At 42.5% G+C, this 24,319-nt stretch overlaps 1 protein-coding gene across 4 annotated transcripts; it reads right to left on the minus strand.

Annotated features, from left to right (window-relative positions):
• Nucleotides 1–36: 36 nt before the first annotated feature.
• MKRN1 (makorin ring finger protein 1) lies at nucleotides 37–21,582 on the minus strand. 4 transcript variants are annotated; one of them, XM_084270002.1, is made up of 9 exons: nucleotides 21,356–21,582; nucleotides 14,465–14,593; nucleotides 12,074–12,142; nucleotides 10,583–10,809; nucleotides 4,962–5,188; nucleotides 4,249–4,463; nucleotides 3,459–3,569; nucleotides 2,899–3,013; nucleotides 37–2,453 (listed from the first exon to the last, which is right to left on the minus strand). In XM_084270002.1, the coding sequence occupies exons 1-9, from the start codon at nucleotides 21,529–21,531 to the stop codon at nucleotides 2,241–2,243; spliced, it is 1,482 nt and encodes a 493-aa protein (XP_084126128.1). In that variant the 5' UTR covers nucleotides 21,532–21,582; the 3' UTR covers nucleotides 37–2,240. The 4 variants fall into 4 exon arrangements, with proteins under 4 accessions (XP_084126128.1, XP_084126127.1, XP_084126130.1 ...); XM_084270001.1 differs by having other exon boundaries at nucleotides 2,875–3,013; XM_084270004.1 differs by lacking the exon at nucleotides 12,074–12,142.
• Between the last annotated feature and the right edge of the window lie 2,737 nt (nucleotides 21,583–24,319).

The raw sequence follows: 24,319 nt of genomic DNA on the forward strand, positions 1-24,319 counted from the left end.
CCCCTTCTGAAGGAAAGCTGATGCACGCACTCAGACTTGTTAAGTTTATTGTCTTTTTTGCATCTTGACAGAACACATCTTTATGTTTGAATGCAGCTTTCCAAGAGGAGGTTAACAGCTTTTAACAACTTACATTCACCATGTACAGGAGGAAAAGCTAGTTCTACTTTCAAGCCTTTCAGTTTTGTCCTGTTTCTTCCCATCTGTTTTAAATGTCAACTGCACAATTAAGTTCAAATCCTATTCTTCCTCCGCTAGTTGCCTCTGGGGGAAAAGAAAAACCCAACAAAACCAAACATTGTTTAGACTGTTAAGCTTTCCTTAGTCATATCCCTCAGCATCTGAGTATGTTTCTAGTAGTTTTTTTCCAACTTTATCTACTTCTGCAGAAGAATGCATTTTTCTGAACACATGTAGGCTTAAAGAGGCACGTGGATTCTTGGGAAGTGGCCTGTAGCAGTGCTTGGACTTTCTCTCTAGAACAGCATTACAACAGGAAACTAACAATAGTACATGTACCGCAGTTTGCTTTGTTCAGGACCCAAAGAAAAAGCCTAATCCCATAGCAAGGAACTTAGTTCTGAGAAAGCAAGCCCCACCCGCTGCCTCTAATGGCCCCATAAACTCCTACAGTTCAGCTGTCTCAGCTGTCTGTTCTGACTGCGTTCCTCAGGTTACAGGCTCTTTGCTGGAAAGGTTATAACCAATATGAACGTCGGTATTAGCACGACACAATTCAGCAGGAGTTGAGATTAAATGACAGAAATGCCTTTACATTTACAGAAACATACAAAAATAGCCAATGAAGCTAAAACAGAGAAGCTTCAAACTTAAAAGAAAAGGCAGACTTCTTGTTTACATTTTTTTTTACCTTTTTTATTTGGGAAAAGTGCTTCTTACAAAAGGCAGCTGCAAAACAATACGTTATAGACCTCAGAACAATTTCTCATTCCATTTAAAAGTGAAAGGAGAGGCAGTCTAGGGGACAAGAGCAGCAGGAGAACAGATCACGGGGCATCCACAAGTCAATAAAAAACAGCAATAATGTTATGCAAGGTTAAAATTTCTGTGCTGGGGCTTTGGTGGCAAAGTAATTTTTCAATGCACATTACAGCCAGAAACTGCATGACTGCCTTTGTAAGCAGTAACTCACGTAAGCTGGACAGCTTTACCAGGCAACCTGCCCAACTCAGGCGCCGAGAGGCACGCGAACGTCTCGCCAGCTGAGCGGCGTTTCCTAGCGAAGCTCACAGCTTAAGTGGTTACACCAGGTTCTAAAACTCACAGAGCAATAAAGCTAAAGGGGCCTCTCTGGTGTTCCTCTGACCAGATCTTGGCTAACCGATTTCTGCTCCTGGACAACCCTAATCATACACATGAAAGAGAGCTGGTGTATTAGGGAGTGCCGTCTATTAAGTTAAGCGATAGTTAAGATCACTGCCACAGACTGAGCTGAGACCACTAAACCAGTTTCATGTCCAATTGGAGGCTAGACTTCATGCACCAAGAGGGGATGAAAGATGGTTTTGTTAATTTTAACTTACACAGAGTCTCCCCATCCTTGAGGTCCAACTCTACATTTATCTGTATATACACATAGAGAGTTCTCCTTTCACAAAGACATTTTCCTTTCATGCTAAACACAGTAAAAACCCAGAACGTTCACACCTGGTTCTGGTTACACAGTAGTAATAGTAATGTGCAAGTAAACAAGAGACCAAAATCACAAATGAATGTGTACATGAGGGGGCTGGAACGGAGCTGACGCCAGAAAGGAAGGATTTGTAATCTGGCCTGAAATCAAGAAATATTGGTACAAAGACAGAAAATAGGCCATCAGCCAATTAACATCCCCACTGCATGGCCACTGCTCATTTTTGTATCTGGGCTCTTCAAAATGAGTGTGGAAGTCCTGTAAACACTTTAACCCTGGAACTGGGCGAACTCTGTTGGGTACACAGATGAAGCAACAAACCTAAGCTAACTGTTTGACAGTTAAATTCATTTTTACAAAAACTAACATTTTAAAGATTTATTTCTTGTTATTTGTTTAAACAGAGGAAAAAACAACACTCCTGGGGTGGGAGGGGATGGGAAGAGACAGACCCTGGGTAAAAGTTATTACAACAGCACCTGGAATTGATCGGCCTGCCTAGGAGAAACACAGGCACTGCCACAACACCACAGGTAATAGCTACTGCCTGAAGCCAAGACGACAGTCCACACTCCACTGACAGGTGCTATAGATCCAAGTCATAGTAATCTTCCAGCTCATCATGAAACAAGTCCCATTCATCCTCAGAATCCGTCAGCTCATCGTCACCTCCTGCTGCCAACAGCATAAGCAACATCTCACCAAGCTCAAAGGTCACCACCTCATCCTCATCGGTCTCGAACGGATCACCGTTCTCACGCTCCTCGATGAACTCCCAGAAACGATTCCTCCGCTGGGCCTGCAAGTGGAGCACAAGGTATGTCCACAGGTAACCAAGCAGTACAACGTTGGAGCATTCCCAGAGGCAACAGAGTTCAACCCCCAGCACACTTTCTAATACGCAAGAAACCACATCTTCTCAATTCAGGGAGACACTGTCCTCCAGCAGAATTTAACCTTATACATCCCTATTAATGTTGTCCAGCATCTTGGCTTCCAACACTCAAATTAGAGAGCTCTGCCTCCTTTAAATTCCCCATTACAGAGGTCTATCAGAAGTTATAAAAAACCAAACCAACCAACAAAACTCAAAAGCTAAACAAAAGAGCCTCCCCACCAACATACCCCCGCAAGCAGCATTTCCCTGTCCTCTTTCCAGGGCAGTGGTTTAACCCACAGCCCTCTCGCGCTCTCTCTGTACAGAAAGCAGCAGCACTAACCCGGTATCTACTAGATGTACCCACTTTGGGTCTCTGTGGCTCCTCGCGGCGGCCATCAGGGTAGGCGTGCTTGTAAAAGCAGTTTCCTCCAAAAGGACAGCTCCCACGGCCTTCGTCAAAATACCTGCACGGCTTGTTGCTGGAAAGGAAAATACCGTAACCCTTACTCACAGCACACCCCAAACAGGCCTCAGAACTGCATTTACCCCTAGTCCATAAGCATCTCAGGTACCGTTTGGAGCTGCAAGTATTCTGTCAGTGTAAGGCCTGCACACAGAGTGACGTATTACACAACCTGTGTGGGTGGATGCATGCACAGGGACACCAACACCTTGTAGCACACAAGCTCATACTACCTTATGGCTACATCACCACCCTTCTGTGTATAGAAGGGAAAGACTGATGTCAAAAACACAGGAATAGCTTTGTGACTATGGTTACACGCATCTGTGAGCAGATAGGTAAGGACACATTTCACACGTGGTGGTGGAAACAAGGCGTGAGAGGGCTTTAATCGACACCCTTCACCAGGTATGCCTTTATCTCTAATGTCTCAACTTGACAAAAGGCTGCAGTGTTCATACCTCATTGCCTCCTTGTATTTCTGAATGAGTTTCTGCTTCTCTTCCTTCTCCTCAACCCAGTACTCACTTGGAATGACAAAGTTAGATGTGATCCGACATTCTGGGCAGGACCTGGGGAATGAACAGACTGCGCTGCAAATTTCACATCACGGGGCACTCTCTCTCCTAGATAACAAGCCCTGGCACATATCTATCTTTAAAGGTGTATTGTACCCATACACTCTCTGTATGCGTTTCTCAATCTAGATTCTCTCCTACACATGTTCAAAAACAATGGTAACTGGTCAGTTTGTGTCAGAAAAGCTTGAAAAAACACTTCACACAGACTCCTTTTTCTTTAGCATTAAATACATTTATTTTTGCTTGATCTCTGTATTTAACTGGAACTCTGTGGGGTTTTTTTAAAACAGCCTTTAAATGGATAAATGTATTGCCAACTGCTAAATGAACTAGAGCAGTAATGAATTACTAAGCATACATTCTGAACTGGTTAATCTGTTCTCAGATTCCTGGCTAGGTGTCCAAGACATAAACAGTAACCTCTGGACAACATGCTACTAAATAAACAAAAACTGCTTTCTACCATTAAGCGAGTTTCACAAATTTAATCCGTATTAACCAACTCAGAGTGTAAATGTTATTCCTAACAATTATTTCACTTCCAAACTAAGGTTAGTACACATTAAATGCAGTCTGTGCAGTCTGCACCTGTAACTCTGTGGCAAACTATCACAAGTGACTAAGCTCTTTAACAGTAACAAAGCACAATCAAAATGGGAAAGGGCCTCACTTTATAATCTTGCTCTCAAATTGTTTAGCACTCCTCCACTTGCGGATGCACTTGAGACAGTAAGTGTGGCTGCAGTTGGAGAGGATCCCAAAGCGGCGCTCACTGGGATTAGCCTTCTCATACACCACCTCCATGCATATCCCGCACACCATGTCTTTACTACGCTGGACAGCGAATGAAAGCTCCATGTCCTTCTCATGAGCTTCAATGCAAGACTGAAAAGAAGAGACAAAGAGAGACAACTGGTCACCTGATGCACTCAAAGCAGGTTTTTCAGCTCAGTTTTATTTTGCTGTTTTGCATAATGAATGAGTACGATTAAGCTGGAAAATGTTTATCCTAAAAAAAATAAAAGAAACCCCAAACAACCCACATTTGCTCAGATGGGGGAACAATCAATTCCGAGTTCAAATTCCTTTCTTAAAACATTGCTTTTAAACATGAGAAAGGCAATCCATAAGACCATCCACTTTTACTAGGCAAAGAACAAAGCTTTAGTATCGTTAAGCACATTGCTCTCCCAGCACAGATAAGGAAACCCAGCTGCTTTTGAATACAGCCCTGACAGGAAACAGTCCAGTTTACAACAGGAATTTCATTCACTGCCCGACCTGTGTGCATCTTCAAATGAAAGGGTATTAGTGACAAGTGATGGTGGGGAGCTAGGAAGCAATAACTGAAAGCTGTTTAACACCAGACAGTTGTTTCCTTACCTTTATGTGCTCAGATCTCTGAGCAGCATCAATCGGATGCAAGACCTGCAGCCCACACATATCGCACACATCCCCATGGATATACACGCAGTTTTCTCCATAGCGACATTCTCCTACGGCAGCGTAGGGGCACAGCTCCTTCTTTATCTCCACATCTACTTCCTGCTTTTCATATTCTTCCTCAATCACCAGTTCCTGCAAGGGTGCTTCAGCGCAGGAAGTAGCAGCTGGGAACAAAATTAAGGACAGTAAGCAATGCATTCAGATTTGTAGCAGGGAGAGCAAGAATACATTGTCTTAACAGAAAGTAGCCTTCGGGTAGCTCTGCTAAAGTTATTCAAAGAGAATTATAAAAACCAACCACAGTTCATTTCACTCCACGTTTTACTTACCCTCAACCTGAACTAACAAGTTATTTTACCACTCAACAAAACAACCAACTTCTTCATCCTTCAACCAAGGAAAACTAAAGCTATCAAGGCTTCAGTGGTCACATTCAGATCCATTTACAAACTAAGTCCACACTAGGTACAGTCTCACCAGTCTTCAGCAACTTAAGAACACTTTAATATAAACTCTGGTTAAAGAGTTTATATATTACAAATACCTTAAGAATCAACTGCACATTGGCTAAAGTTAACAGCCTTTTTCACAGAAATTATACAGCTGAAGCAATAAAGGTGTATTCAGCATAACAAAAAACTAGCACAGAAATATCACACCAGCAGTTCCTCACAGGCAGGTTAATTAGCATGTCACTGTTCAGCCTGAACAACAGACTTTCACTTCTAGACTCCCATGCATCTGTATGAATGATGCAAAACATGTATCTGTACCTTTACCTAACTCTATTCTAGATACTTACTGAAAACCCTATCCCAAACAGATAACCAACTAGTCTATCAGACACAGAAGCCTAGCTTTAAGAAACTGTAATTCAAGTGTTTTCATTACATTTTAAGCTAGTCAGGATTCTGCAAAAACTGATGGCTAAATTCCCTTACTCAGTTCTAAACTGAACTGAAATCTCTAGCATTTCTCTTCCCCATTTAGACAACTGCTGCTTCTCCCTGTACCTCCTGAATATAGGCTGAATTTATGTCCCCAAAGCCAAGCAGGCTTTCGAGATAACTACATAAGACAAACCAAGTTACAAGACAAAGCAGTCAGTTTGAAACTGAGCATATACTAAATGTAGGAGAATAAAGCATTACCATATTCGGAATAAACTTCAGGAAGAACAGCAACTGGATGATCTTTACGTGTCCCTTCCAACTCAGTATACTATTCTATGACTCCATTTACATAACCACTGGCTATTACAAGACTAAGATGTCACCCGTGCTATAAGAAAGCATTACTTCCATAAACTGTTCAAGCATTAGATTTGGAGAAGCAAGCAAAAACTATCAAAGGCAGACGTGGATCAGTAAAGGACAGACTCCTCTCAAAAAGAATCAGAGGCTGCATGCTCACAGAGTTTTCACCCTCATGGAGCAAGAGATACAGCAAACGTGTCAGCTTATGGACATACAGAGAAAAGGCAGGACCCTCGGAGCTCAGTTTTGGGGGATAAGCAAGTATTTCATATCAGCACAGGAAAATATTGGCTCTCAAAATAAGTTCAAGTTTGCTTCTTGGAACCATCTCTGACTTTAGAGGTCGCTCACACTGATCAGTTTGTTCGCTAGAAACATATTTTTGAAAAGCAAGTGAGTGGCAGAATAAACAAGTCAACTGTCAACCTGCTTATTTTTTTTAGGAGATTCACAACCAAATAAAAAAACAAACAAAAAATAACCTTCATTACCTCACCTCTTTTTCCCCATGAAGTCTAGTGAACTAGCACCATATACTAGGTTCTGCCTACTCTTCTGGGTAGCTGAACATAGTATGAAAATTTGTATTTCATTCAAATCCTCCCCCAGTCTTAAATCCAAAATAAATAAATAAAAAACAAAACAACAAAATCACAACTACCAGTCAGATTCTATTTCCCTCAACTGTCATTTTTGCCAGTGTTATTTTAGCTAATCTTGTTTGACCTTTACTGAAGAAGAGCTTAGTAGATCATAGTATATAGATAGGCAAAAGCCTATTAGACAAATGCAGCTGAGTTTCAAAGGAATTGAGGGATATGATACTACTTTTAATGGGGATGACAAGATGACCTTTGCCTTAAGGCAATCCTATATCCCTGGAAAATGCTTACTTTGAAAAAGGCCAATTTGAAGCTTCTCCGTTTAACAAAAGAAGTTTCCAGAGTCACTCTCACTTCCCTATATCATATCTTTTATTAAAAAAGTTATTCAGTAAGGGTTTTATTAAAAAAAAAATCAAAACCTGCAGTTATTACTTGAGATTCTTTGGGAATAAAGGCTTTAAAGTTTTCTCTCTCCACAGACTGATTTAGCAATCCATTTATTTACTATATTGGTCCAAAGGAAAGAACAGAGCTTCCCATCTTGGCATCAAAGAAAGAAAAAAAAGAAGAAAAAAAAAAAGAGAAGTAGAGCTGTTACTTAAACCACCAGTAACTTCAGTCAATACAGTACACATTATAGCTACTAAATTGCAGCCCAGTCCTTGCACAAAAAAATACAACCAGTTCTTAGTGACTAGACCTCTAGACAAGATACAACCTATCAATGTCAGTCCTTAATAATAGTTCTGGGTACTTCTACAGTATCAGAGGGTGGGAAAGCGAAAAACATCCTCAAAGTGACATTTGATTTCCAGCCCAGTCTTCTGTACTGTGCCAGAACTTCCCCTGAGCTAGAGCTGTATTTTTCTGAAATAGAAGTTATATTAGTATTTCCGCTTACAAGTATCTCAGCTTCCATCACCTAAAGACCTGCATGCCTATCTCCTTACTGCACTGTAAGCTAACACAGTTTTGTTTCCTCCTTGAAAGCGAAAAATAGAGAAACTCACAGGACTCTGCTGCCTCAGTGTGCCTGAATCCCACATCCCCCAGAGCAGCATTCTCCCTACAGCTGCCTGCTGCTTCCAGAACCACTCCTGTCCAGCAGGTGGACCCAACCCTCCTCTTCTCACTGCCCGTTTCAGAGTCAACAGGATTCAATTCGTACGGTGGAGGGGGGGAAGGGGAGGAACCCACCCTAGCCCAATACCTTCAATTCACACAACACCTGCTTTTCACTCTAGGTCACATTCTGCAGCATCCAATACATTCTGCTTGTAGCAGCAGGAAGCAAACATCCAATTCAGCATTTCTTACATTTCTGCCTTTCTACTCTCCCTAAATTATTCCAGAACATCTAGCAGCAGTAGCTAAACAAATAAGGAAACCTGGTGCATCTGTATAAACAAGTGGTTATCTGAAGAACTGTCACTATTTTCTTTGCTGGGCCCTGAGGTCATCTTCAAGAAATCACATTTACACCCAAATTAGAGAATCTTCTACATTAGCAGAATGTCTTGTCTCACAGTAAAAGATAAGCATTATAGCCCAAGCTCTGCATAGTTAAACTGCCTACCCCGAATATTCAGCATTTGTAAAACAATTTAAAACACTCAGGCTTCTAGCTAATCTTAAGAAGTCAGTTCTATTTCAAAGTTTCCAAGAACCTGTGTATTTCTCCAGGCATTTGACAAGAATAATAGAATACACTGCACACATCTTCCTGATCACTGCAGCAGCGATTCTACTACAGTTCAAAGCCAGTGGCTTCAGAAAAGTGAAGTTTTTTGAAACACTGCTTTCAAGAAGCCACCATGGGAATTAGCATCACGTAGCACTGTTCAGAACAGAAACAGACTAGGATGTTTGTACATTAAAATATATCAAATTTCAAAGGATATAAACCAGAGAACTTCGAACAAGGTTCAGCAAAGAAAACGTTTATATATATGTGGCAGTCACAAGTTTCCATGAAAAATAAGCCTGAACCCCTAGAAAAAGGAATTGCTTTGAGGGATAATGAAATGTCGTTATGGTTCAGGAATTTAGGATAAAGCACAAGCTCTCCTATAAAAGAGTAGGAGTATTTAAGAGCTCTCTAGCTGTTCAAACCAGCAGTGAACTGATTCCAGTAGAGGGCCACCCAGCCATTAAAGGGGCTGAAGCCCATGAAAAAAAAGACTGTTACGCTGCGCAGATCTGGTTGGCACAATCTGACAGCTGTGGTTCAACTACTTAATGGAAAGGAAATAAAAAAGCTACCACAGAGCCAGACTCTTCAGGTGCACACAGAAGAAGAGGCAGAAGGCAAGCTGAGGCAGGGAGAAATCCAATTACATACTAGGAAGGAGTTTTTTCCCTTGTGAAGAAAAGTCAAACACTGCAAAAGCTGCCCAGAGCTTATAGTGTTTACAACATCTTTGAGGACAGAGATTTAAGTAAACAAAGCCCCAGGCAACCTGAAGTAGATGAGCAGGAAATGAACCAGATGACATTTAGAGTTCCCTTCCACTCTAAATTATTCTATTCTGGTTAGAAAAAAAAGAGGGGATCATTTGTCTCAATGAACACCAAATTTCTATCTTTTAGGACAGTAAAGTGACATATTAACAGGTAGAAGATGAGTTTTCATTCCAAGTCAGATATACCAAACAATTCCACAATCAAATGTCTCAACAACGCTAGCAAAATGTTAACACCACTCAATTCCTTTCCTCTTCACCCTTCCTCAAACCAGATCAGACTCCAGCAGCATCCTGTAACACTGAGAAGGTAATTCTCTTTTCAGATCTGAGAACATAAGTAGTGTTGTGGAGACAAAGAAATGTAGTCTGAGCACTGTATGACAGCTTCATGATCTTCTGGACACAAGGTGCCCGTTTTGATTTTAAACAATTATTTGAGGGCTCATGGCCATAAACCTTCAGTTTTAAAGCTCCGAATACTAGAAATTATGCTAAAGTAAACACCTTCAGCCTACTTTCCACTTAAAATTTGAGTCTCTGTGCTATCTTTCTGCGGGTAAAACAGATGACAACTATGCTACTTTAACAGTCTGGTCCCATACAATGAGCTTCTTCAATCTCATTCTCAAGAAGAGCCGTCACAATATTAGGAAGTCAAGTCTCAGGTAACCAGAGTACATGATTTTCAGTCTGGTCTGAACTGACATGGGACTCAAGAAAGCAAGTATTAGGGTTCAATTCATTCTACAGAAATCTGTACCTCCACTGGAAGAGCTTTAGTCGATTGAAAAACAAAAAAAACCCCAAACAACAATAAAAAACTAACACCCAAACAAAAAAAAACCCAAAAAACTCCAAAGGCAGCAGGTCAATCTTCCAGAGTAGCGATATTACTGTCAACTGCATCATCAACATTTCCTTCTCCCATCACATATGCACACTAAGTGTCAAAGAATGAGATTTGACGAGTCATTCAGAGCTGTAACAAGAAGCAGCCAATAATGCAGAGACTGTCTTTAAGTATACCTGGTTTCAGAACAACAGGACAGCAGCAGAGTAACTATTCACATTGGAAAACTCAAGTGTAGGTTAAGGACAGTTCACTTGGAGTGATTAATAAATATGAATAGCTGTATGCAACAAACCCAAAAGCATTACAATAACTGCACTCCATATAAATTGTTGATCCATGACCAAAACACACCCCTACTCTTATCCTGTGATAAGCTTACCACGTCCACAGTACGGCTGCCCAGGGACAAACTCAACTGCATTCACCCAGTCTTCAGCACCTACTCCCGCAGCTGCCAGATCTACATTTTCATCTTCTATCTCAGCAAGAATTTCTTCAACTGTTTCAGGGAGTGATGCAAAGTCTGAGGATACTGAGGCATAAATTTTTGCATCTGGAATCAGATCAGTCAATTCTTCCTCTTTCAGTGGCTTGGTGTGTTCATATCTAAAAGGTTGAAACACATCGTGTCAATTCTTCCCGAGAAAATACCACCATAAAGCAGCCCAAGGTATTGGAAATTAACTGATTTAAGATGTAAACACACTATTTGGAAGGAGAACCTAGAATGGGCTTGAAAGGAAAAGCCACTGATGAGAGACATGCTTCCACTTGTGTAATTTATCAACACTGCTTACAGAAAAAGAAGGTACCCCATGATTTTGGAGGAAATGGAGCAGCATGCACAATTTTTACTTAACTTACAAATAAGAACTTTAATTATGTCCAAAACTGGTCACATACATATTATGCATGTGCAGTATTACTGAATGAGATAAATCAGTTTGTTCAGTTTTAAAAAGGGAAGAGAGCAGATACTGCTATCTTCAGCCACCTCATGGGAAGCCACAGGAAAGATGCAGCCAGGGGTTTATCAGAGGTGCAGCGATAGGATAACAGTCAGTAGACAAGTCCAAAATGGAAAGTTAAAATTGGATATTAGGAAAAAAAGTTCACTGAGAAAGTAGTCAAACTGGAACACAGAACAGGTGCCCAGAGAGGCTGCACAATCTTCATCCTTGCAGATATTTAAACTTGAAAGGACAATGCTTTAGGCAACCCGACCTAAAACTGGCTCTGCCTTCAGTGCAGCTCCAGAGATGCCCACCAACATAAATTATTATTTTTCTGCATCCAAGCATCTTGCCTCATTCAGATTTTATGTTGAGTTAAAGTAGTTATTTCTAATGCCTCTTTCAACTTAACATGGAAAATGATGCTCAGACCACTTTGATCCCCACTGCCCATAAGCAACAGGAAAATGCCATTTCCCCTAAAAAAAAAAAAAATCTGTCTTCCAGCAAATAGTAGACTACAAGTGAAAACAGATTACAGGTATACCTTTGAAGTCTTAGATATTCACTGACTAATTTCAAGGACAAAGGGCAGGAATTTTTTGGAGATCATACAAAACTTTTAAGCAACTGTGATCCATTTACCTTGTGTCAGATTGGAAACAACAAGCGTCACAGTTCTTGCATATTAAAGAGATGCTCCCCACCAAATGTCAGCTTTGAAATTCTATGGAAGCTAGGATGCACAAATTTCAAAGTCAAGCCTTCAGACCTCTACATCAGTGGCCTCCAAAGTGGTATGTGTGCACCCTATGAGGTGAGCAACACAACCCACTGGGGTGCAGTAAGAAAACACTAGAGCTTCTTGTCTTTATTCTAAAACATAAGAAATTAAGTTTTACTCATATTTAACATACAGATTGATGGAAGCATCCTCACTCGGTCCATATGCCAGAGGGTCCCACGTATGGTATGCGCGAGGTGTCCTGAAGGAGGAACGGGTGTTTCACCACACAGCAGGGTTAACAGTGGCACCCTCACTGGTTTGTTCACTTTCAGCATATTGCAACACATTGCAACACATTGCAGTTGGCTTGTGCCCAATTAAATGGGCTGACAGATTACATTATCTTGTTTTACCTAAACTAACCCTGACAAAACGTACAAGCGGCTTAAAGATTCCTGCAAATAAACTCTGGAGTGAAGACAATACTGATAATGGGAACAAAAGCAAACAACAAGAAAACGGCCTACTACGAGCTCTGTCAGCCACATTACAAAGTAAAAACAATGGGGGGGAAACAAACAGAGATTACCAAGAAGACTACCAGAAATATGGGTTTACATCCAGTGTTGTTAATGATGGACCTTGCCCTCAGTGTATGTTGTGCCTCGAGCTATTAGCTAATGGCAGTATGAGGCCAAAACAATGAGCAAGGAGGCATTTAAAAGCCAGTAAGCATTCAGAGCACAGAGACAAACCTCTCCCATTTTTTCAGAGATACTGTGCCAATTGCTTCATGTGGTACTCAATCCAGTACTCTGCAAAACTTCACAATGCATGTCTAGAAGCCGCTTTTGAGGGTTCTTACGTAACAGTGCAAGACAAAAAGCTACATACCACTGGACCATTCCTTCTTCCTGCTGTGGTAAAAATGACTGAAATAACACATGGGAAACAATACAGTGACAAAGTAAAACACATTCCTTTGTCAGCAAAACGCTGTTGGGAAATGCACGGAAAACACTGCTGAAGATTTGAAGAAACAAGTATTGGAACCAATTTTGCAGTGTGGGAAGTTTGCTGTACAGCTGGATGAAAGTACAGGTGTTTCCAACATGTCTCGACTTTGCTAGATTGTTTCAACAATGAAATAAACAACTGCTTTTTGTGACCCATTAAAGATGTATCAGAAGAGGTAAATTGTTAACAAATGACTTCAATACAGACAAGAGATGTAGCAGAGGAAATATATTCTCAACACTAAATGACTTAATAAAAACTGTTTAATGGAAAAACTGCACCTGTAACCATTGAAGGAGCTTCTGCTTTGACTAAAATAAAAACCCACCTAACAACTCCAGAGTAAGGTTTCAGAGAGAGAGAACCACACCAGAGATTCATTCACTGCACTGTTCATAGGCAAGATATTGTAGCAAAATGGAGCCAGAAGTACATAAACCACTACAGTGTCATCAACATGATTAATTCTATAAAAGCAAGATCTTTAAATAGTTGTATTTTTGCAGTACTGTTATGAAATGGTGAGTGACCATGAAAATCTTCTGTACCACACAGAGGGTTGCTAGTTATCTAGTCATAAAGAGCCTAAAAGCTGTCAGAGTTACGCATTCTTTCGCAAAAAGACAAGTAAGTGTTTCAAATTTGCTGACCTTTTCCATGATGAGTCGTTGCTGCCTGTGGTATGCTACCTAGCAGATAGTGCACAGAAAGCACACACATGCAATCTGTTCCTCCAAGGTAGACATTTTAAGAACAAGTAACAGCATTTTAAAAGAAACTTCTTGTATGGTGACACACATGATCAAAAATTTGGAGACCTGATCTATGTGATCAAGAAAGCAACACTGGCAGATAGAAGCCTATGGAGAGGCTTATTTTTGTTATCTTCCTTATACATAACCACCATATACAAAACATGACAGTAAAGCTAACTATGAACTACCATATGAAGTTATGAAGCAAATATTTACTTGTGCATTAGAGCTGCAACCAGACAGAATGTTAAAACTCCAAAGTTTTTATACAGCGAACTTAAGATGATGCAAACATCACTAAGCCTTTGTAAGCTTTGCTACACTAGGAAAGCATGTTTCCTTTCTTCTCATTTTTATTACTTTAATAATTTCAAGTGTCTGAGCCATAGTATGTTTTTATAATGTAGGATCATTTTGCACAGGCAGCCCTTTAAAACCTACATGACTACACTCCAGTTACTTTTCCAAAATGGCAGCTCCAGGGTTAGAGTAGCAACTCCTGAAAACACACACACAATTGCAAAAAGAAAAAAAAAAATCTTATCTGTTCAGGCTTTTATGATCACTTACCAAGTGTAATTCAGTTCCATCAGTTTAGCTGGTCTGAACGTAGTCTTACATGTCAATTAATTCACCTACTCACATTATTAATAAACCCTCCGACACACTGTGACTATTCACTGACCCACACTGCTGAAGTTGCAATGAAAGAGAACACTTTAAGATCTACTGCCTTTCTGCGAGCTCCCTACGTAGGGACTCAAGAATTAAACTACTCTGCTACATGAAGGTCAAAAGCACTTCTTTACCTGCAATGATCTCCATAAGCACAGCATCCTCGCTGATAATACCTGCACACCGTGGCAGACTGACTAGTGGAGAGGTCATGGGAGTAGCGGCAGTTGTCTCCTTCCTTGCAAACTCCATGCATGAAATACCTGTAAGAGAACATCTGTGAATTAAGGAGAAGCAGTGAAGCTGTAAAGCAAAGTATTTTGATATGAGTTGTTCTGTAAATCAAGGTATGCTGAATTAAGACTACCACTAACAACTCGTGGAACCACAATCCAAAGACCTCTGAGGAAAGATGAAGCCTTAGCTGTTCTAGTGAACTGCACTGCACATTTAGGTACTTAGGAAAGCGTGAAAAAGCCTGCAGAGCAAATCTTATCCCAGGCAATGACAAAGAGATGAGTGTCTTGGACAAACTAGGTGGGGATAAAGTTTTACTTGTAGCTCCTGTGTTCCAACACCAACAAAAACCTTAGAGAAGCCCACCACTGAAACCAAAATCAAAATCATCCACAATCTAAACAAGTTTCCTGAGGGCTTAAATCTATTTTTAGATTGTAAATAGTTCATTGAAAAGTAATTTCCCATCCATGAATGCAAAACATGTTTCTGATGGATAATTACATCTGACAAAACATATACATTATTTTTTGTCAAAGGAGGCAATCAGTAGAAGCACCCTGCTTCAATACTGTACTGCTTGTCTTGAAAGACCTGTACAGTTCCAAAGGTTCTGAGGAGTTTACCAAATTTTAGCATGTCAAATAATTCAAGTTTAATTGAGCATCCTCAAATTCAGCTATTGAAGAAAATTGAACAGTCAATTTCAATTTGTTTTAAATTTTACCTCAGAAGGCACAAGCCTCTTTAAATTCAAGGTTCTGTAACTATTCAGACTTGATATGTTTACATCAAAATCACAGCTGAAAATACAAGTTTATGTACATCTTTCCCAATCCACACAGAAGTATTAGACAAACAACTAAAAACCCACAAACAATGAAAACACCCCAACCTACATAAGAATTGGATCCATCAACTTGTTTACCAACACTTCAATTTAGAAAGAGACACACTAGCCCCCAAATACAGAGAAAGTTTACAACTCTGAACTAATCAGAAGTATCAAAACCTGGTTTCAATAGAAAACACCACTTGATGGAAAACTGACAAGGAGATTATACCCTTCTGAACTCCTCTTGCTGCTCAAAGGGGCAGTCCTGTCCCCTTCCTGCTGCACACTTCCATTGCCTTGCACTGGTATCACACCTATGCAGCCAGTAGAACCATGTCCTCCAACCAGCTGACTGCATAGCCACACAGAGGTACAGCCAGTGCAGGAGACAAGGTTTATCTTTCAGTCCCTATACTAAGACTAGAATGAAACTTCATGAAACAGGTCATTCAAGTTGATACTCCAAAACTTAGTGTCAAGTTGTGGAACTGCATTAACTTCTTCATGGGTATCTAGTATGGTAACATTTCTAGCCAGTCAGACCAAGTCAAAGTGAAAAATTCACGAAGTGACATATGCAGAGCTAAGTCTACAATCCAGTACTAGGGATATATTAAAACCTGAGGTGAATCTTAAGAGGGCTGATAACTCTTCCATGTGCAAAACCAGTGGTGTATTCAAGGTATTGAGAACAAAACCAAAAAATATCTAAAATGGTTTAATAAACCACTAGCTGACACTTGCTATCAAGGTGGAACTCAACCCTCAAAACAATCCCATCTGTATGCTGTAGCTGCATAGTAAATAGATAAGAAACATGGTCCTACATAGAAATAAGTGACTTAAGACCAAGATAAGACTGCAGGATAGTCTCCCTAGAGAGATGAGTACCACAGTCAGGTTTGCCAGGTGGCTGCACAAACAGCTACGTCAGCACCCACCAGGAACAAGGTGTTGGAAAAGCAAAACAAAAACCCCACCCTCCATAACTAGCACTATCCACTGTGAACAACAAAGTAAAAAAACCCAAAACTAAAAAATACCCACCAAACCCCCCAGTACCCACACAACACACCCACAGACTCACTCACCTCAAAGCAAAAAAACTCAACAACCAAACCCACAAAAAAAAAAACCACAAAAAACCCCCCACCCAACCAAAAAACCCCAACCAACAAAAAGAAACCCTCCATAAACTTGTGGAACCAGAACATAACTTGAATTTCTGCCTTGGTTGTAAGAAATGGAAGACCCACCAACAGGGTAAAAAGTAATTCAGGTTGTTAAATGTTTGTTCTTTAACAACTGTTATCCCCACCCTTGGCTTATTTCCACAGCATTGCTTCCCCCATGTGTTGGGGCATGCAATTTCATAGCCACCTGCTGACTCAGATCAGGAAATGGCTTCAGACGTAACCTGAAATTCCTTTTGCTGCCCCCATGGTTATTTTTATTCTAGATCAGATCACTGTTGTGCCCCCACTGCACAGTCCCACTGCTACTTATGCCACCAAAGTGCTGGGACACAACTACAGCTGAAATAAGTGACCAAGAGAAAGGCGACAGCCTGAAGTCATAATTTCTGTTAAAAAGTCCTTGACCAATACAACTTATTCTAAATACATAAGCCTCAAAATCAGGCTCTCCCACTGCTTCTTGGACAGAGGAAACAGAGCTCCAAGTCCTTCTCCTTCTTTCCCATCTCATGTTAGACAATCCTCTGCAAATACAGATTCTATGTATTTCTGAAAGTTGTCACAATTCATCACATCAAGATGGTAAGCTATAAAAGGAAGAAAATCAAACGTGAGACACAAGTTCAATTTAATTCACATGTCACTTTTAGAGGCCTGCAATCCCACGCAGCAAACTCAGCAACATTTGAACAAGCTGGGGTGGGAGGAGAGAAAAATTTCTCTAAGGATTACACCTTTTTTTTCCCCCTACTGCTAGAATAACACTACTTCTATTACTTCCCATAACCTAGAGAAAAAGAATTTGCAATGTCTCAATCAAAAAGTCACTGCAGCATCAAACACTTATAACCACAGTCTAAAACCCTGAATACACAGGAGCTTCTTCCAGTGTTCTTTATCCCTGTAATCCTGGAAGTGAAATCAATATGCAACACCTTCTATAGCGTTTGAAGCTTGCAGTAAGTTCACTTATTCAGATGTGGTTTGTTCTTTACTTCAGATCCACTTAACTCTGCTTTCAGGTCCCTCCACTGTTTACACTGACCTGCTGGTTTTGTGGAATTAGAACACTCCACCTAACAGACCTCCTTCAGAAACTGAGACACTGCCATGCCTGGCAGAGGGGGAACCTCAGAGCAACAGCCAACTGCACTCATCAGCTTCTGTGGGTGCCATACAGAGAGGGATAGTTCCCAAGGAAGAGGTAGCGGGGAAGAGGCCAGAGATGCTGTTCTAGGACAGCACGTGGGCATTCAGCCACGTGAGTGGCTGATGAAATTCTACATGAGTTAGTAACCTTAAGAAAAAAAAAAAAAAGTCTTAATAGGATTTATACCCTTGTCCCTTCTTCTTCATAACCTCCTTGAGCAAGAGGGTAGGGAGGATCCAGACCAGAGCAGTCCTGAAAGGGGCGACACAAGCAGGCTGTTAAGAGGTTTGCACTCCACACCTTACCATTAGTGCTGTGCTGAATTAAGGAAGCATACTTCACTGATTCAGATTCCTCATCTTAAAAGACAAATACCTGAGATCTAGGTTTTCAGAAAGATCAGCAGATGCAAACATGCAGACAGCTTTCAAAATATGTGAAGTAGTTGCTAAGGGTTTTATTTATGCTCAGTTATTAAACAAACGAGGGAAATGTAAACCATTTACGTCAAGTTGATGACCTTAACTGTGATTGCGTGACACGGGGGCGTAACTGAGCTAACAGTGTCTTGGGGAAAAACGGTGGCTATACCACGGCTCAAGGAAGTCACAACTCCATCTGAAACTGGAAGGACAAAGAAGCTTGGTAAGGGCCAACATTATTTTTCTTACTTCAAACACTAAGAACAAAAGGATCAGAATATTAACTTTAAAGTAGTTATGAAAATAAAACTTTAAAGTTTCATTCCCTTGTGGTTTATTCCAGATTCATTACACACCACAAAAGCCTTGAAGACTGCTAAACCATAGAAGCAACATAAGAACATTATTTTTCATCACCTCTTAAGGAACATGATGAATTCCTACAGTTCACCCTGAGATTTCTAAACTTTAGCTGCAAGAAAAGCACAAGGGTAACACCTGCAAATCTAGATGTTTAAGAGAAATCAAAGTTGTTCACATTAATCATTGTCTCTCTCATTTGGAGATGTCAATCATCCACCCCAAGGATATTGCAATGGCATAGTTAAAACGCATTAGCTAACCAATCTATCATATCTGGTATTCCAAGGAGCAGCAACAACTTATTCCATCAATCCTAAAACTTCTAGTTCTAATTAAAACAAACAAACAAAAAAGCAGTATTCCTTCACCAACTATGAAGCACAAAATTCTTATATTGAAGAGACTACTATCTCCCAGAAGTTTTTCAGGCAACATTTACTGTCACTCATATGATTACTTTATGATTCAAGTAAATGAAGCCTATAAACAATTAGAATTGTGCAGTGTTACTCAAGACAAAAACTACTCTCCCTAGTACATTAAAATTCAAACCTCTTTCAAACCAAAATTCAACCTCTTCACCTCATAGCTGAATCCTCAAGCTCATTTATGGGTAAAGCGAAATTTAACATAAGAAATATATTTTCTTCAATACATCCCATTGAAACCAGACTTAGAAAAACAAAATTCTTATCACACATTCCCAGAAGCTAAAGTCAGAATTGTTAACTACACTTTAAAGTCTGAGGAAAGCCCTTCTGCCTACAGCTTGAATGGCTATGGGAAAAAAAAAAAACACACAAAAAAAAGTGAGCAATGGGGTAACTAGGAGGGTTAGTAAGAAAGAATAAAGAATGCAGCGGTTCATTAGGTCCAAAGCTAAATTTCATTGTTGTTTAAACTCAAATTAAAGCATGTTAACCATTACAAGAAAGTAGGTTTTACTTCCCACTAGACCTGAGTGTCTGTAAATAAATATATGCATTAGACAGCCTGACTGCACCACAGGACACTGATGAGCTTGAATGCTTCAGTACTAGGGCAGTCACTGTCTTCAATAAATTGATTCATTGTGCGTGTTACCTGAGAACATCTCTCTCTCCATCTCACTAATACATTTCTCCTAATTGAGCCTCTCGATCTTCAGAAATTATGAGGCAATCTATACAGAGGGAGCACTAACCTACACCCTTGCAGCTCACTTAAAAGCTGAGCTAAGCATCATTCCCGGTCATTTCCTCATTACTGGCCTACGCTTAACTGCCATGCCTCAAATATTAACCCTGTTACTCACAGGCAAAACTCTTTGTATGCAGAAGTACTCAGAGGGAGCTGAGAAACAGCGCTTCTCAAATGGACATGTTAACAGTGCATTAGCCAAAATAAACAGTTATCAACAGTTAACAGGAATGCTTTACCTACTGCAGGGTAAAGCATTAACAGCACAAAGGAGACACAGCAAGCAAGCTCCTTGTGAAAGCCAAGCAACGGTTCTCAATACTGCTATTTCACTCTGCAGCTGGCACAAATGGAAAAATACGCAGAAGAGATACAGATCTCATCAAGATCTACAGCCTCTTCCTTTACGGTATTATCAAGGGATGTTCCTTTTTGCTTCCAAGTGACTTTGAATGTGTTTGTCCTGAAACATATTCAGGTTTAACGTAATTTTAAAATTTTATTTAAATAAAAATTGAAAAAAATATAAGTATATTTTCTAAAGAGAATCAAAAGACGCTAGCATTACATTACCACTTGCTTTCATATCAACTAATAAATACCTGTGTTCACAGAAGTGTTTTATACTCCTGCAAGCCTGCAAACAGGCTGGCAGTGTAAGTTTAAAAATAGTCCATCTGGCAAGCTTTACAGCATGCAGCAGCATGATTTGCATAATCCCATATAAAAGATTTATCAGAAATACAGTTTAAAAGAAAATATAAATAGAAAATGACGCAGCACACTGAATCCTAATGAAACCCAAGGAGCAGCACCCCGCACGTTTTGCGGCCTATCGTGGCTTATGCCCGTTCTCTGGTTCCATACATTATTCTCGCTATAGCAACCACGGATTCGTTTCCATTTTTAAATTTTGATTCATCCGGGCAGGAGCATCAGCCACTTTGCATTTCCTGCTCTACCGCATTTTCTGGAAGGCGGTTTAGGAGCACTGCCATTCTGCCGCCTCCTTCACGCCGGCCACTGCGGGCATATTCTCACACAATAAATAGCGGCCCACGGCTTTCCACAAGGAGCCCGTAACGCTTCCAAACCCACCCCCCACCCCCGCCCGACCCGGCACGGCAGGAGGACGGGAGTCCCACGCCATGTGCACGGCGGAGCCGCAGGGAACACCCTTCCCACGGGGCAGAGGCACAAGAAAAGCCACGTCCCGCCCCGTCCCCCGCGGCCCGGCTCCGGGAAACTAGGCCCGAAACACGCTCGACGCCAGCCGGTACTTCCGGCAACGGGCCGCCACCGCCGCTACCGTTGCACTACATCCCCCACAACTCCCGCCGCAGCGCCCGGTTTCCGCCCGGAGCCGCCGCAGGGCGCGGCGCGGCCGGCTGCGCAGTTTGCCGCAGGCCTCCCCCAGGGCGCTCGGCAGGGCAGGGCGGGGCGGGGGGGGGAAGGGGGCGCTGCGGCCGCGCGCTGCGCGTACGTGACCGAGGGGGGAGGGGAAAGGCGCGGCGCTGATGGAAAAGGCCGCGGGGAGCGGGGGGGGGGGGGAGGAGGGGAGGGATGAAAGGAGGGGAGGGAAGGAAGGGCGAGGGCGATCGCGATCGCCCCCCCACCCCTCCCCAGCCGCGAGCAGCGTGTACCTGCAAGTAACCTGCTTGGTCCAGCCGCCTCCTCCCGGCCCCACGACGGGTGGGGGCACGGCTGCGAAATCGAAGGCCGCGGCCGTCGCTCCCGCATCCGCAGCGGCCGATGTTCCCAGGGCCGCAGCCGCCGCCGCGGCGCCCGCCGTTGTCCCCAGAGCCACCGCCTCCGCCATTACTGTTTATCCCACACAGCGGCAGCACCGGAACTTCCGGGAGCACATCCTTCCGGGCGGGCGGGCAGGCGGACAGAGCGCAGCCGGGCGGGGGCCGAGGAGCGGCGGGGCGGCTGGGGCGGGCACCAGCTCCGCCCCCTCCCTCGCGCGGCATAAGCGCCGCCCCCTCGCCGGCGGCAACGCGAGCTCTGATTGGTGGAGGGGGACGCGCAGGCAGGGACGTGCGGGCGGGCGCACGCCGGGCGTTCCTGCCCCTCGGCCTCATTCGCCTGACGGCGTGATCGAACCTTCGGGTGGGCCTGGGACGGGGTTTAGGCGTAGCCCGGCTGCCGGGTCTCTGAGGCTGCCTCGCCTCAGTCAGTCGCTCGCCTGGTGGTGTGGGGCCTTCAGAAACGCGCGGCTGGGCTGGCTCAGGCCGCGGTGGGAAAGGAGCCTTGCCCCAGAGGGGCAGAAGAGCCCGTAACTGTGAGCTGAGGTGGGGGAACGAGCCGTGACCCATCAAAGCCCAAACCAAAAATCAGCACTAAGCCCCTGGAAGAGCTCAGTGCTGCTAATTTGGGTGTGAGACATCTCCTCCTCCTAGAATCATAGTCACCTGGGGTGGAAGAGACCCTTTAGATCACTGAGTCCAACCACAGCCTAACCCTGACTAGCCCACCTCTAGATCATGTCCTTCAGGACTTCATCTACACACCTTTTACATACCTGCAGGTATAGTGACTCCACCACCTCCCTGGGCAGCCTGTTCCAATGCCGGGCAACCCGTTCCATAAAGAAATTCTGATCTCTAACCTAAAGTTACCCTGGTGTGACTTTAAGCCATTTACCTGCCATAGTACATCCTGGTTGTGAAACTAGCATTTGCCTGATCTGCATCGTGGCTGGGCTGCCTGTTGCTGAGGGTCTTAAGCTACATACTAGACACTAGGCAGTGACAAACAGGGCTTAGAGAGGTAAAATGAAGAGAGACGTCTCAGTGCAATGTTATTTATATTTTGCATATCTATTTGAACATGTATTTAAAAATGAAACCTAAGCCACCAGTCGCTTCAGAAAATACTAAAACTAGACAGGACGTTAGTTATCCCAGGATGACAGGACTTCACAAAGTGTGCTAGAGGTGTAGGCAGAGGTAAATTGTTTTCAGTTTACCTACATGCCCATGAGCTGGCATCTTCTGGAGTATGCAGAGCAATGACTGGGGAAAACAGAACCCTAAAGTAAAAAGAGGTGGTGAAGCATACATAGAGATTGTAACAGACTTCAAACAAGGTAATGGTATACATCAGAAAAAAGGATTGCCAAAAGCTGAACTTGGCAGGGTTCAGTGGACAGAAGTCTGGGCACAGAGATGTTTAGCCCTTGGCAGTAAACATGGCTGGTTGTATAAGACCAACCTTCACCCAGGATAAGGAGCTGGTACCAGCTACAGCCCTTGCTCCAGGTTCCTTATGCAGCATCGATTGTTGGGAGCAGCAGCTGGCCCCCTCCTGAGATCACTATCACAGTGATCAATGCCAGATCATAAATTTATTTCCACAAATCACTGTTCAGAGAACACCAGGGTGCTCAAAGAACAATCAGGAAGACCTTTTTAAAAAAATTCATATGAATAGTAAGTTTCTTATGTTCTGCACCTGATTCCATCTCAGAGTGTTTTTCATAAAATGGCCAATGCTGAAACTGTACCAGGTTTGTATGTTCAGTCTTCCACTCCCTTAGGAACAGCTGGAGAACAAAACGGGGGGAAAAATACATTACTGAAATACTTTACCACCAAGTAAAGTATTAAGATAATCTGGAAAGTTGTTTTGGAACCATTAGAATGATCATGAAAATCTGCTGATGAAAGTGCAAGGATATAAGCCTTTAGTGACAGGTGAAGTCACTAAGGAGTGGCTTTGTCAGGCCTTTGTATTGAAGGTTAAAGAAATAAATGGTTAAATAAGTGTGGCAAGTCCCTAGTATATCTCTTGGATACTGGTGGCCTAGAAACATGCTTCACAACAGAGACACACCAATAAGCACGTTCCAGCTCACAGAACTGCTGTGTGTTAATAGACTCTTGCAAATCAGGTACACAGGGAAAGGAAAATACTGTCCCAAGACAGACAGACATGCCAGTGTGACAAAATTAATGCGCAGCTTCTCATTTCCCTAATGCCTTTGGTAGAAACGCCCCTGAGAGAGAAAAGGTTTCAGAGGAGGTGGTTATGGGGTAGGAATCACTCTGAGATAAAAATGCAAGGGTGGCCTGAGGGCCCAGCTCCCAGCAGGCAGTAGGAATTTTCCATGGTGATTTCTTTGTTCCCAATAGCTCCCATTTTACCCAGCAACCTGTTTAATATTAACCTCTGCTTCAGAGGCCTGGAGGGGGAAGTACCAGCAGCAAGGTCTCTGGGTCACTGCAGGCAGACAGGACTAGAGTATCAACTAACACTGCAGGAAGCAGATGAAGGAGTTACACGCAGCCCTAACAGTTTCCTACAGAAACTGTCTCCAGCTGTTCTCCAAGGCTTTCTCTTTTCCCAGTCACCCACACAGTGTGGTCCTGTTGCCCTAGCCCTATACCATCATCAGCCATATACCCCATTTCAGAAACATGCTGGGAACGACGTATCCAGCTTGCCTTGCTGGGGCCAGCCCCTATCAAAGCAGACCATTCTCTTCCTGGTTTAGCAAGCCTCAGTGGCTTTCCTGTAGAGCAAAAGATGGGGTTATCCTTTGAAAATTGCCCATTTGGTCACAAATTCAAAACCTGGGATGTGCACAAGACTGTAGGAGTGAC

This window comes from Gallinula chloropus (assembly GCF_964237585.1).
Source record: "Gallinula chloropus genome assembly, chromosome: 1".
In the NCBI taxonomy this organism is placed as follows: Eukaryota; Metazoa; Chordata; class Aves; order Gruiformes; family Rallidae; genus Gallinula; species Gallinula chloropus.

Coding starts and splice junctions, on each gene's coding strand:
- MKRN1 (XM_084270001.1), bottom strand. CDS start 21,531: ATGGCGGAGGCGGTGGCTCTGGGGACAACGGCGGGCGCCGCGGCGGCG. Junction 14,594..21,355: donor ACCAAGCAGGTTACTTGCAG/GTACACGCTGCT, acceptor GTTCTCTTACAG/GTATTTCATGCATGGAGTTT. Junction 5,189..10,582: donor GCAGCCGTACTGTGGACGTG/GTAAGCTTATCA, acceptor TTTTGTTCCCAG/CTGCTACTTCCTGCGCTGAA.